General features: G+C 34.3%; 2 protein-coding genes across 2 annotated transcripts; both read left to right on the top strand.

Annotated features, from left to right (window-relative positions):
- Positions 1 to 2,128: 2,128 nt before the first annotated feature.
- On the top strand, positions 2,129 to 5,792 carry LOC109173789 (cinnamoyl-CoA reductase 1). The gene is made up of 6 exons (XM_019323092.1): positions 2,129 to 2,425; positions 2,550 to 2,722; positions 2,829 to 3,014; positions 3,494 to 3,656; positions 4,756 to 4,942; positions 5,449 to 5,792. The coding sequence occupies exons 1-6, from the start codon at positions 2,305 to 2,307 to the stop codon at positions 5,591 to 5,593; spliced, it is 975 nt and encodes a 324-aa protein (XP_019178637.1). The 5' UTR covers positions 2,129 to 2,304; the 3' UTR covers positions 5,594 to 5,792.
- Positions 5,793 to 6,207: 415 nt separating this feature from the next.
- On the top strand, positions 6,208 to 8,022 carry LOC109173790 (gamma-interferon-inducible lysosomal thiol reductase-like). The gene is made up of 5 exons (XM_019323093.1): positions 6,208 to 6,605; positions 6,789 to 6,854; positions 6,925 to 7,065; positions 7,234 to 7,326; positions 7,640 to 8,022. The coding sequence occupies exons 1-5, from the start codon at positions 6,321 to 6,323 to the stop codon at positions 7,766 to 7,768; spliced, it is 714 nt and encodes a 237-aa protein (XP_019178638.1). The 5' UTR covers positions 6,208 to 6,320; the 3' UTR covers positions 7,769 to 8,022.
- Positions 8,023 to 14,753: the final 6,731 nt, after the last annotated feature.

The raw sequence follows: 14,753 nt of genomic DNA, 5'->3' as shown, positions 1-14,753 counted from the left end.
AGCTAAATTTTAAATCTAAACAGTAAATGTTAGACCTTAAGCAGTAAAAAGTGAACCACTAAACTAAATAAAATCCGAAAACTCAGTCATAAACTCTAAAATCGAAACCGTAAGTGCAATGCACTTTCATATTTTTGCAAGTGCAATTTTTCAGTACTAAATATGCAAAATGTTAATACTAAATGTGCAAACTTAGTAAAGTATTGGAATTGCAGATTTTAGTGTTCAAATTTGCATTGTAAAGTTGGTGATAATTACAAAAATGTCACAATATATATATATATATATATATATATATATATATATATATATATATATATATATATATATATATATATATTTTTTTTTTTTTTTTTAATTTGATATGATCCATCCAATTTTTCTAGATATAAGTATGATATTAGTCCTTATTTTTCTCATAAGAACTTATTCTCATTTGATCCAAAACACACACATATAAGGGGGTGAGATGGGAAACTGCCACCATTACCATCCCAACCATATTTGATATAGCACTATTCATATAATGTCTTCTTTAGAGAAAGGTGGGAGTTGACGCGACAGAGTGTATATGTATTCTGGTATATAATTATGTACATTATGTTATCAATTATATACATTTTTTTAATACAATTATGTACATTTTTTTTTTTATATATTTATGTACATCCGAAACATGGGATTATTTTAAGGGTTAAAAGTTTATGTGTATATTGTATTATGTTAGATTATGTGTATTATCTTTTCAAAAGATAATGTGTATTCTGTTATACAATTATGTACACTCTGTTATGCAATTATGTATATTTTCAGAACATGAGATTTTGTTTTAATAAGTTAACAACAGACACGAAAAAACGAAATTTCTCAAAAAAAAAAAGGAGTACAAAACGACGTCGTTTTGCACAAAGGCGCACGATATAAATTGCCTTCCTTGAACCCTTTGGGCCAATTGGCTTAGCCCCCAAACTCAACAATTTATATCATGGACCAAGGTCCACATAATATTATAAATTCTGAATTTTTTTATTTTTTTTTTCATGTACCCAGGATCTGGCCTAGAGATTTAAGACGGTTTCACACTCAAAGTCAAGGATCAAATTCTTGATTTTTGGTTAAGGATGAATGAGTCCCTTCCACTCAATCACATCCCCCAAGTTATTATGAATAGTGAATTGAAACAATGAGACACATAATTCATACTCGTAAGGTACAAGATTTTATAACACAAAATACAAAAAAATCTCAACACAAAACACATAGCATAACATAATGGACTCAATTGGATTTAAAAGCCGAGGTACATAATTCATACTCGTAAGGTACAGAATTTCATAACACATGACACATACGTACACATGTTGTATATTTACTTATTTTTCAAATCTGATTTACATACATAATTTGTGTTCATAGACACAAAACTTCACAATACAAGACACAATTTATTCCAACAACAGAATTTATTTTTTAAGATACAGAATTTTATAACGCAAAATACAAAAAGTCACAATACAAAATACATACACGTAACTCAAAATTAACAGTACCGTATAAACCCTGATCCATGCTATAATGCTCGCCAAACCTCCGCAATATTATTATTATTTTTGAACACCAAACAACAATTCATATATTAGCATCCAAAATGGAAGGGTAAGAAAGTAACTCCCTACCATCAGCTTAGAACACGGCTTCCAGGTAATTATTATGAGTTAATTTCAGTATTGGTCATACGACTATTGGAGTCTTGTTAATTTCAGTCCATGAGTTTCAAAACTATCAATTTAGTATCTTAATTATAATTTTTTTCAATTTTGGTCCATTCAACTCAATTTCCTGAGAAAAATAATTGAAATGGCAAATTTACACTCAAAATTTTAAAATAATAACTTAAAATAATTTTTTTTTTCGATACTATCGTCGGCAACCATTTCTCCGGATAGCAGCGGAAAAAATGAAAAAAATTACATAATTAAAGTACTAAATTGATAGTTTTAAAATTCATAGATTGAAATTAACAAGACCCTAATAATCGTATGACTAAAACTGAAATTAACTCTAATTATTATCTACTATAAATGGAATGGAAATGTGTCAATTTGAAAAGTTAAAAAGATTCTATAAAAATCTTGATTAGACACACCTATCCTGAAAGTGAGCCGCGGTTGCCGACGGGAGACGTGACAGGTGAAGAGAGAGTGAGAGTGAGAGTGAAGTGCATGGCTTTGAGCAATCCAGCCTACAACTGACAGAGTTTTGTGGTCTGAAATTCCAAGTCCGAGGAACAGTCTAAAGAAGGAAATGACGAAGAATGAAGGGGAAGTTGTCTGCGTCACCGGCGGCAGCGGCGGTATTGGCTCCTGGCTAGTCCTCCTCCTCCTCCAGCGTGGCTACACCGTCCACGCCACCGTCAAAAATCTCAGTTAATTTCTCTCTCTCTCTCTCTCTCTCTCTCTCTCTCTCTCTCTAGTCTTTTTGGATTTAACTGTATTTTTTGTCTCTAATTTCTGAATTCTGAATCTACTTTGCGATTTCCGAACACGAAGAGGATGAGAAAGAGACGAAGCATTTAGAAGCAATGGAGGGAGCCGAGTCGCGTCTCCGTCTCTTCCAAATCGATCTCCTTGACTACAATTCCCTTGTGGCGGCCATTACCGGCGCTACCGGCGTATTCCACCTTGCTTCCCCCTGCACTGTCGATGAAGTTCGCGATCCTGAGGTGGACTCTGCCTTCTTATTTCTAAAATGAGAGTACTAGTGAGTAATAGTTTCTTAAGCCACTAACTGCGCACTTTATAATTGTCTACTCGCCGTTTGATTGACAGAAAGAGCTACTGGACCCGGCCATTAAAGGCACAATCAATGTACTGACTGCGGCGAAGGAGCTCGGAGTTCGGCGAGTGGTGCTAACGTCTTCAGTTTCGGCTATTACTCCGAGCCCCAATTGGCCGGCTGATGTTGTGAAGAATGAGGAATGTTGGACGGATATTGAATACTGCAAACAAAAAGGGGTAAACTCCTCTACCTTGAGCTGTTGCTTTATAAGCTTTTGAGAAAGCTTTGTTGATAGCAATTTGTTCCTTTTTTTGACAAACATTTGGAGCATCACCAATCCCCTTTAGTTTTTTTGGTTTGAGTGAGGGAGAAAACAGCTTAGGTTGTAAGACCGGCTCAAACCAAGAAGGTCAATAGGTCACTGTTCTCTTGAGAGTTGAAGGTTATCAAGTAAATAGCTGGGCTGCTCCAATACCCTTTAGTTAGAGATTATGTCAATTTCGCATTCATAAGAGTTAAGATATCTACCAGACTGCTAATGAAAAGACATTTAAAAAAATTATTAATTCACAGTGTTAATGACTTCAACAAGTTTCATGCTAATATAAATGTTATCATTTTTTATTTTTCTTTTGTCCTACTGCAAGAATGCCCTCTTTTTATCATGGGCATTCATCCACTGCATCACACTAATCTGAACCTTGCATTGTGCTAGAGATGGTATCCACTTTCAAAAACACTTGCAGAAAAGGCTGCTTGGGAATTTGCCAAGGAAAAGGATTTGGATGTTGTTGTTGTGAATCCTGGAACTGTGATGGGTCCTATTATACCTCCAACTCCTAATGCAAGCATGGTAATGCTTCTTCGTCTGCTTCAAGGTACACGTCAGTTGCTGAAAATTCATTGAACTATATATGCCTTTTTACCTGCCATCATTGAAGTCAGTACTAAGTTTATGCCAAATGTACCCTGATACCCAAACTAATGGGGTCATCCATGTGGATTATTCTCTTTATTAAGTGCTGAGGAGCATTATCACTTTTTTTGACAATTGTGTGTGTGTTTCTTTTTTTCTCTCTCTCACTTTGTTCTCGTCAGATGTCACTTCTGTCTTGCTTCTAGTGAGGTTATCAGGAAACTACTCCTTGAACTCCCAAATTCTACTCTAAACTTTTACTTCCTCACTTAAATTTTTGATGTAAACATTTTTATTGAGACCCATAGGATGAAAATAACTTATCAATGCTTGCCACGTCAGAGATTAAAAGTGAGAGAGTAGAAATTGGGAGTCCATGTAGTAAAACTCATTTCTAATATGATACTTTCTTGTATCCCTACAAATTCTTTTTATCTCATATACAACCATCTTATGGAGGTTTTATTCTTCACCACCCACCACTTGCTACCTTATAAAACACAACAATAGAAATTTGTTCTCCTTCTAATATAGTAATATACTAGATTAATCTCAATAGATTGCATTTCTGCACACACACACACTCTCTCAGTCTCTCTATGCTGAGGCATGGGATAGGATCCATAACTTCACTTAAGCCTACAGGTTAAATCATTAAGGCTGAGTTTACTTCAACTCTCCAGTTTTTCATTCTCCATTCTCTGTTTTCTATTTCCCAAATGTATACGTGTATTCTCTTTTTCCTTTATCCTGAAAAATGAGAATTTCTCCAATTAGTAAGTGTACCCTAGACTTTTCATTCTTCTGTAGAAAAGTTGTGATGGTTGTTGGCTTGTTGCCATGTCTACAATTTATTTCATACTCTAGTTACAAGCAATCATTTCCTTAAAAATTGCAACTGCCTTTTTGTGCATAAATATGAACCTAGATGAGGTTGTTCAAGGTTATTATTATGGCTTGGATACTTGTTCAATCCGAAGCTTATTTGTTTATTGGATATATTTGCAACATTTCATTATGGGGTCTTTCTGAAGTTGCATTGTCATTTTGTTTGCATTCAGGCTGCACTGAAACTTATGAAGATTTCTTTATGGGATCTGTCCATGTCAAAGATGTGGCCTTAGCACATATACTTGTTTATGAGAACACTTCAGCGAAAGGAAGGCACTTGTGTGTTGAAGCAATATCTCATTATGGTGACTTTGCAGCTAAAGTTGCCGAACTTTACCCTGAATACAATATTCCCAGGTAATATCATCATATATTTCTAAACTGTTACAACTTTTCTTAGAATCTGAAAACCATTCCAAGTCCAGGCCATAAAATAGTGTAACATACAGCTTCATGGGCCAAAATGTCAGCAGGCGGGATACGTTTTAATCACCTGTGGGTTAAATTTGTTGGTCCTTGGTCATAAATAAAGCTGAAAAGCAAAACCCTGCTTATATTCTTTCTGCTTTCTTCTTTTCTGAATAAAGTGGGTACTCTCCAGCTTCACATTTTACAAAGACTTCTGCCTCTGCTAGGTATTTGTTCTCCTTGGGAAAATCATATTGAATATTCAAATGAACTAACAAGGCTTGATAAACATTCCTCATTTGCTTTTAGATGTTCATTGAGTCCCATGAAAATCATGGAAGTTGTCGGTGGTTAACCATATAATTTATGTCTTACTAGTCATAAACTATTATGGGATTTTCATTTGAAATGAAATTATGGACAGTATTATTCATGCCGGTTGCATGCTCTTGTAGGCTTCCCAAGGATACTCAGCCTGGTCTGTTGAGGGCTAAGGATGGAGGAAAGAAGCTGATGGATTTGGGTCTACAGTTCATCCCCATGGAGCAAATTATCAGGGACTCGGTTGAGAGTTTGAAGAGCAGAGGATATATATCTTGATTCTTGAATCATACTACCTGTCTACTGTATCAAAGTTGAATTGACAAACCTCTAGTAAGCGGCGTTGGAATGTTGATTGTGAGTCTATAAACAAATGTAATCTGACTTTAACTATGTAATATCCTGAATAGAAGCTTTGCTTCACCTTCATGCTTTCTTTTTTAGTAATGTTAAAGATCTGCTCGTTTTATTTGCCTTAGCCTCTTGAGCATATGCAATTTTAAAATGTTGAAGCTTCACATTCAGTATTTGTTTGGCCATTAATATCCACTTATAATAGCCTTGCTTTGCTGACAGCTGCGGATGCATGGTTCAATTTCTACCGAGAAAGGTATGAAATTGGCCTTATTGTGAGTAGGTACAAGTATTTTTGGGGACTGCTGTTTGGATTTACCTCCTCTACTTAGACTTCAGGGCATGGGTGAGGGGATATTCGGGATTGGGGTGCAGTTTTTTTTTTTTTTTTAAATGTGAAATTAGTCTCCATTGGCCACATAGAGACACAATTCCATCTATTGGCTGATATCACTTTCATCAGCTCTGAAGGGAAATCATTTGCCTCTTGCAGAAATATCTCATTCTTTTTTTGTCCCTTGTGGAATGGTATTTTGCAGTTTGTGGCTTTCCCCTTGCTTTATCATCCTACAAACTAGACATATTAAGATAAGAATCAGAGTGGTGGACCATATCCTGGAAAACAAAATTGAAGCCTTCTCCAAGATTCTTCATGGCTGCTCCAAAAAAATTGCATCTTCAACTAATCCTTCTTCTCAGCATCTGTTCTGTGTTATCTTGGAAGCCATGGCTGAGCTCTGCAAGTTCTGGGACTGTCTCCACTGAAGAAAAGGTCAAGCTAGAGCTCTACTATGAGACCCTGTGCCCATACTGCTCCAGATTCATAGCCAAATATTTGCCACAGCTCTTCGATACTGGACTCATATCCATCACAGACCTCAGCTTCATCCCTTATGGCAACGCCAAAATCGGCCCCAACGCCACCATAACCTGTCAGGTCTCTTAGCTTTTTCCCTCTCAATTTCAATCATTCAATCTCCTCGTTTATCATATTTCTATTCTGGTTTACGTAGATTAGGAATGCCTAGCAGAGAATGATGGAATCATTTCTTTGATTAGTAGCACTTGGTTAACTTTCTTGTTACAGAAAATGATGGAACCATTTCTTTGATCACTGCAGCATGGTGAATATGAATGCCTGTTGAACACTGTTGAGGCTTGTGCAATCGACGCCTGGCCAGATTTGGTGAGGGAATCTTTCCAGACATTTATATTATGTTTGCACTGCTTTGCTTCATTCTTTATAAACTATGCAGAGCGAGCACTTCCCCTTTATATATTGCGTCGAAAATCTGGTCTACGAGGGGAAGTATACAGCGTGGGAAACATGTTTCGCGAATCTGGGCATGGATCCAACCCCTGTCACTGATTGCTCTGCCAGTGGGCGCGGCAAAGAGGTTAGCTTTCTTGACAGATTGAATGCTCATTCATTCTTATCTGCAGTTTCTGCACCAGCAAAACATCATTTGATGTGGACAATAATGTAGTTTTCTGCTACACTCATAGGATTCATTTCTGTAGCATGTATAAAGTTTCTGATTAGTATGTTTGCTGTTAATGCCCAGCTTGAGTTGCAGTATGCAGCAGTGACAAATGCCCTTGAACCTCCTCATACATATGTGCCATGGGTAGTCGTGGATGGGCAACCGCTATATGAGGTAAAACACTTATAGTCGTTCAATTATGAAAAAATATCTTAAAAGAAAATTTACTTTAGAACATTCATCTAGCTAAGATAGTCCGAAAATTTCGTTTCTGTGTTCCATAGCTGATCAAATCAAAACATGTGTAAAGGGGCAATCACAGTTAAGTTGGTCAGGCTGTTGACTTAATAACCATAAGGTTACAATTGACGTATTGACCTTCTTGGTTTGAGCTAGTCAGCTATGGCAACCTAAGTTGCCTTGTGCACGCTTTCGTGTAGTGAGTGCCTGTTTTCCTCGTCACACAAAACATGTGTAAAATCTGCAGGACTATATGAACTTCATAAGCTATATCTGTAAAGCATACAAAGGAAGTACCAAAATCCCTGCTTGCAGTGAATTGTCTGCCACTGTCAGCCATTTGGGGATATTAAGGTTGTTGAATCCATTCTGGTAGTTATGCAGAAAAGACAACTGGTTCATGTATGAGCCCAGCTGGATACCAGGCTGCAATGTAAGCATTCACTCTCGTCTTTAAGCTTTACATACTTTCTGTTCCTCGATGTAAAACAACTATATATACATAAGTCAAATAGTGCCATTGAATTACCACACTAGGTACAAAACCATATCTTGTACTTTGTAGTGTTGCTTTTCTTTCGAGGCTTATACTCCATTTACAAGGTTTCAACATGAAATCTTGATTTCACAGACCCATTGGTAAAAAACACAACTTTTTCTATTCTCGGGAGAAAAAGTTGACAAGAAAATTATATAAAATGTGACAATGCTACATCGATGCAATATGCCAAAGTAACAATATTCCAGGTGGCGAGAGACAAAAAAAAAATGAAGACGAAGTTTCAAAATTTCAAAGTTTATCGTGACATTCCCCTCACATCTTCAATATTTCACCATTCTTTACCTTCTCAATTATATCGTAGACCACGGTCCACATTACAAGGTAGACCATTAACATAAAAGTTCATTTTTATTATATTGAAAGTTTGTTTTTATTATATTCTTTTTCAGTGTACTACCTATAGTTGAATATACAATACATTAAAAATGAATATTTATTATACTAAAAATGAATATTTATTATGCTAAAAATGAACTTATATTGGTGATCTATCTTATAATGTGGACCATAATCTATGGACACGAGTCCAAAACGACGTCGTTTTTAGGAAAAAACGCGTCATTTCAGTTTTTTAAAAAAATTTTGATTTTGTCTCGCGTTAACGCCGTTAACGGCGTTATTCGTTTGTGCCATTATGAATGTACAGTTATGGGATTATGAATGTACAGTTATGGAATTATGAATGTAAGTTATAAAATTATGAACACAGAGCTATGAGATTATGAACTTACAATTATGAACATATAGTGATAAAATTATGAACATAGAGTTCTAAAATTGTGAACATCGAGTTTTGAAAATTATGATTTTACAGTTATTGCATTATGAATGTACAGTTACGGAATTATGAATGTATAGTTATGCAATTATGAATGTACAGTTATGAAATTATGAACACAAAACTCTGACATTATGAACTTACAATATGAACATATAGTGATAAAATTATGAACATAGAACTCTAAAATTGTGAACATAGAGCTTCGAAAATTATGAAGTTACAGTTATTGAATTATGAATGTACAGTTACGGAATTATGAATGTACAGTTATGGAAGTATGAATGTACAGTTATGGAATTATGAACATATATCTCTGACATTATGAACTTACAATTATGAACATATAGTAATAAAATTATAAACACATACTCCTATAACGAAGCGGTCTGAAATTTTTTTTTTTAAAAAAAAAAAAAAAAAAAAAAGAAGAAGAAGAAAAAGAAGAAGAAAAAGAAAAAGAAGAAGAAGAAGAAAATAACCATGTCCAGCATGCATGCTGGACACGTGTCCGTAGCATAACGATTGTGTCGTCACCAAGTAGAGTATCATCTTCATATTGCGTCTAATTTCATCCACAAGCCCAAAAAAAAAAACCCAAAACCACGTCTTTAGTCTTTAGCAAAAGAGACTATACATACTTTCAAATTTTACTCCCTAATGTAGCAAACAAGGATTGGTTATTTTTATTTTCATTATGTGAGTTCATAGAAAAATGTCTACATCAAAAATTTGTGAGAGGAAATAAAAATTGAGAGTATAAAATGAGAGTGCACCAAGTATTTTCCAAATCATTTTGTATGGACCATGATCTACACAACTATGTTGATCATACTATCAAATAATATACACTCAGTACACAAATAATATGCTTTTAGTATATTAAAAATGTATATTATATTCAAAAAAAGAATATTATTTGAGTACTAAAATTATATTATTTTATATAATGTAAATTTAATACATAAACAATATACTTTTAACATATTAAACATATATTTTTTATTATGATCCATATTGCACTGAATCATAATTTGCCGTATTTTCCTTGCCAAAATCTTTTGGCATTACTTATCATGACACTCGAGTGGGCCCTAAGGGATGGGCTTGAATTTCTTAAGTAGGCCATTCCCTGCCCCTGTTTGAGCCCACCATTTAGATTCTTTATTGACTAAGCACATCGTCTTCATTTACTTTTCTTCTCTTTTCATAAGAACCAATTACTCAAGTGGAGAACTTACGTAAGGTTTGGTTCTAAAATACATTGAAAATGGAATATCATTCATAAAATATATCTATTTTATTGTTTAGTTTGAATTTTATAACAAGGAATATAATTTTACAGAATGAGCTATTCCCTCTGCAATGAAAATAATTATTCCTCCACCCAAATGCTCTGTCGGGTCGGGGTATGGGGGGGTCCTTAGGGTTGGGGTTCAACCTTTTGGAAGAATGAAAATAATCAATCCCAAGGTCAATGGTATTAACTATTCCTAATCAGTTAGGAATAATTATTTTTTGTTAATATATATAAAAAAAAAAACTCTTATAAAACCTTCATATAAATACATAAATTTCTTTTATTCTTATTCTTGAACCAAACACAATGTTAGCATGATAAATAAAATACAAAATGACCCACAAGGTATGGATGATAATAAAGTCTATTTCTCTTTGATTGTGCCTTGTAAATGCAATTAACTTAAGCCAACACACTCCTATAATATCAATTACAAGTATGGGACGAGAGCCCTAAGGCAAAATTATTATGTGGACCCGGGTCCAAAGATATATAATTTACCTTTTAAAATTTTACAATTTGTGATCATTCTATATTGTATTTACAAATTTTTAAAATTTAGAAATATAATTTATTATTCTAAAAATTCACAATTTCAATACTAAAAATATACAATTTACAATGTGAACTTTGATCTATGGCAAGGTAGACCCTGTTCAATAGTATAACTTCTTCCTACATCAGTTCATCAAACACATGCAACTTTATTCTAGGTGCCCCATCATAAAAATAAGAGTAAATACCCAAAATGGTCCCTCGACTATAGCTAAATTCACAAATTGGTCCTCGACTTTCAATTTCAACCAATTAAGTCCTTAACTTTGCAATTTTGACACGATTTGGTCCTCCATCTATTTGATCGTTTGTTGACCGCGATCTTTGAGGATATATATGTAGTTTCACGTGCAAAGCTCAAGAGAACGATCTTGGAGGTGACATCGTTGTTTCGAAGGGGGAAGTGCTTCTCCGCTTGCTGCTTGGGGATCACGAGCCGGTTCAGCTTAGAGAACGCTCTTGGAGGTGACAGCGCCGTTTTGGAGGGGGAAGTGCTTCTCCGCTTGCTGCTTGGGGTTCCTGAGCCGGTTTAGCTTGCCTACATCGCTTGGAGTCACGGCTTTCTCGAAGAGCCACTCCAGGGACTTCGGCGATCTATCTATCAAAAGCTATAACCTCTCCGGCATGGGATGCAGCGCTGATAGTGGATTCAAATGTAACAGTGCGGTCTAGAAATGCAACCAGAACCTTAAAAAACCGACAATGGACCATGAAATTACATATATATATATATATATATCCTAAAAAGTGCAGTCAACAAACGGTCAAATAGACAAAGGACCAAATTGTGTTAAAATTGAAAAGTTAAGGACTTAATTGGTTGAAATTAAAAGTCGAGGACCAATTTATGAATTTAGCTATAGTCGAGGGACCATTTTGGGTATTTACTCTAAAAATAAGATGCTTAGAAATTGGAGATAACCTTAGCCAATTAAGTTGATTAGACCGTTAGTTTGCTAACCATAAAGTTTCAAGTTTGACTCCTTATACATGTGAACTGTTTATTGACCTTCTTGTTTTGAGCTGATTAACTATGGACAACTTAAGCTGGTTAATTTATCTCACAAGGCCGCTATTCACATATTCCGATGTCATCAAGCTAAAAAAATTTAGTTGTAAATGAAATGAAACTTTTTCATTCTCTTTGAAATCACTTAGGGTATGTTTGGTTGAGGAAGGGATATTAAAGTCATTGTTATTATTTGGTTGACAGGTTTTGAGAACACTACTATGAATTTTGATTACCCACTTAATTGAAAAATCCATACATAATCAAACAACAATATTGATAATCATTCTCATTCCACCCTACTACTAAACATGCAAAATACTTTCATCAAAACTCATTACCATTACCAAGTATTTGATACACATTCCTATTCTGATTCCCACGTGCGAACCAAACACACCCTTAATAAATGTGTTTGGTTTGCACATGGGAATCAGAATCAGAATGGGTATCAAATACTTAGTAATGGTAATGAGTTTTAGTGAAAGCATTTTGCATGTTTGGTAATATGGTGGAATGAGAATGATTATCAATAATGCTGTTTGGTTATGTATGATCCAATAATGGGAATAAAGATTTTAAAAATACAAGAACACAAAATCAATACAATTAATTATAATATAAAGACATCCAAAACACCAAATAATATGAACAAAAAAATAAAAACAAAAATCTAAAATCACTAATCAAATTAAAGGGAATGAAAATGGATAATACCCTTATTTTATTTGGATATGAGTTTTTCAATTAGGAATAAGGTTCAAATGTAACCTGAAAATGCAATTAGGCCAGTGAACGAAAAAAGTGCAATTAGGCCACTGAACACTCCAAATGTATGCAATTTCACCTAATAGCAGGTTACCATCAATTTTGACAGGTTACCTGCTTATGTGGCAGCTGAGTTGGCATTTTTAATAAATTTTAATAATAAATTTTTAATTTTTTTTTTAAATGACGAGGTGGCCACCCCCACCTCTCTTCTTTCGTCTCTGGCAGAGACGAAGGAGGGGGGAAGGGGGTGGCCGCCATCGTTTTATTTTTTATTTTTTTTATTTAATTTTTTTTTCATTTTTTTAATTTATTATTAAAAATTATTAAAAATGCCAACTCAGTTGCCACGTAAGCAGGTAACCTGCTAAAATTAACGGTAACTTGCTATCCGGTGAAATTGCATACATTTGAAGTGCTCAGTGGCCTAATTGCATGTTTTTGGAGTGTCCAGTGACCTAATTGCATTTTTTTTTCGTTCAATGACCTAATTGCATTTTCAGGTTACATTCAGTGACCAATTTGAACCTTATTCCTTTCAATTAAGATGGTATTTGAAACCCATAATAGTGTTCTAAAAACTTATCAACCAAACAATACAAATCACTTTGATACTCATTCCTTAGAGCTAAACCTGTCAACCAAATACACCCTTAATATGATCAAAATACTACTTATTTTTAATTTCTTTCATTTCAAAAAAGACGTGTTGAAATAGAAGACTCAAAAAGAATTTCGCTACATGTGCTCACACAACATCAGGCAGGGATGGAGGATTTGTTGTGATTGATGGGTATAGAATATAGCTTATCCTAACATGAGAAATGATAATATAAAGCTACAACCACATCACATTACGAATGCTAAGCTGCCTCCAACATAAAGGTCAATACATTGGAAGCTAAGGTTGGCCACTGGTCCTTTTCACACGTTGTTGTACTATGTATGTATATATATACAATTTTATTTATTTTGCCTTTTTTCCTTTGGCTCTCTCCTATGCTGTTTAGCCTCAACATGATATATACATCATCTTGAACCAGACAGGAAGTAGTATATATGTTGTATGCTTTGGTCTTTTACTCACTTGCTCCTATGGTACAAGGAAAAAAATTCTATGTGATTGTGTGCAATAATGATGTTGGGATATGTTTTAATTTATATTTGATAATGTTGTATTTTCTCATTATATTTATAAATACATGATGCAATTTCATTATAAATAGAGGTATTTCGTTTGATGTCATTGTAAAATTTATAGAAAGAGAACATAACATTATTGTTTGTTTAATACTCCATATTTAATTAATTTAAGGTTATTGTTGGACAGAGGTCTACTATGTCAAGTTCACTATCCTGCTTATTCGAAATGGGGTGATGGGGGTTATAGGGGAGCTAACTAGACAACCTAAGTATCATGGGCTAGCTCTCGCTTCCTAGTCATAGAGCTAGGTTGGAAAACTATGCAAGAAAATCAGACACTATAAATTAAAGGGGTTACATCCGTAGCCACTCCACCAACCATCACATCAACGACTACCACATAGCACGACTAACTTGAGCATCCAGTCGCGAGGTGCCACGTTTGCGTCAGTGACTCTTCAACGTGCTACTTTTTACCTCTCTAGTATATATAGGGTGCTTTAAATCTATATATTAGGGTTTCCAATTCTGTTTGACTTTACATGGTACCAACCAGCCATGGTGAACCAGGCAACCAGCTAGAGAGCATTATGAATTTCCAATTACAACTACGACTATAACTATTATAGCTTCTTGTACCAAAGTTATTGACTACTTTCCGGTGTGATAATACATCGATCTCCTACTTAGTTCAATTTGTTCACTCAAAAACTACTACGTAAGATATTTTAACACTACATATACCCATATATACTATATTACATTATTATTATGTGACTATATTTTTAATTTTGAGTAATGATAAACATCTGATCTCACACTTATTTTTTATTTATTGGAATCCATCTAGAAGTATGATGAGATGATTGATGATTGGAAAGAGAATAGGGAAATGCATATTGGCTAAACAAAAACAAAAATGTAGACAATGAAAGAGTGTAGGGAGGGAATTGAAGAGAATTGGTGGATTACCATACAAAAAGAAACAAATTGACAATGAAAGCTGCATATATAGGTAGCCCTCAGAATTCCCCACATCTGCATCTATATATCCATACAAAATTATTCACGGGATTTATACACAATTGTATACCACATACATTATATATAAAAAAAAATATTTTTTCACTCATTAATAATTATAAATTATTTTATTGATATAATTAAATTATTATTATTCTTATTATTAGATTTTTTATTTAGTTATACCAGGTAACTCTTCCAAATAAGAAGTTATGGGTAATTA

Source organism: Ipomoea nil, unplaced genomic scaffold (genome assembly GCF_001879475.1).
Source record: "Ipomoea nil cultivar Tokyo-kokei standard unplaced genomic scaffold, Asagao_1.1 scaffold0482, whole genome shotgun sequence".
NCBI classification, from domain to species: Eukaryota; Viridiplantae; Streptophyta; class Magnoliopsida; order Solanales; family Convolvulaceae; genus Ipomoea; species Ipomoea nil.
This window is presented reverse-complemented; position numbering and strand designations above follow the sequence as displayed.

Excerpts from the sequence above, each read along its gene's own strand:
- LOC109173789 (XM_019323092.1), top strand. The coding sequence starts at position 2,305 with ATGACGAAGAATGAAGGGGAAGTTGTCTGCGTCACCGGCGGCAGCGGC. Across the intron at positions 2,723-2,828 it reads ATGAAGTTCGCGATCCTGAG|AAAGAGCTACTGGACCCGGC; the intron begins GTGGACTCTGCC and ends TTTGATTGACAG. Across the intron at positions 3,657-4,755 it reads GCTTCTTCGTCTGCTTCAAG|GCTGCACTGAAACTTATGAA; the intron begins GTACACGTCAGT and ends GTTTGCATTCAG.
- LOC109173790 (XM_019323093.1), top strand. The coding sequence starts at position 6,321 with ATGGCTGCTCCAAAAAAATTGCATCTTCAACTAATCCTTCTTCTCAGC. Across the intron at positions 6,606-6,788 it reads ACGCCACCATAACCTGTCAG|CATGGTGAATATGAATGCCT; the intron begins GTCTCTTAGCTT and ends TGATCACTGCAG. Across the intron at positions 7,066-7,233 it reads CCAGTGGGCGCGGCAAAGAG|CTTGAGTTGCAGTATGCAGC; the intron begins GTTAGCTTTCTT and ends GTTAATGCCCAG.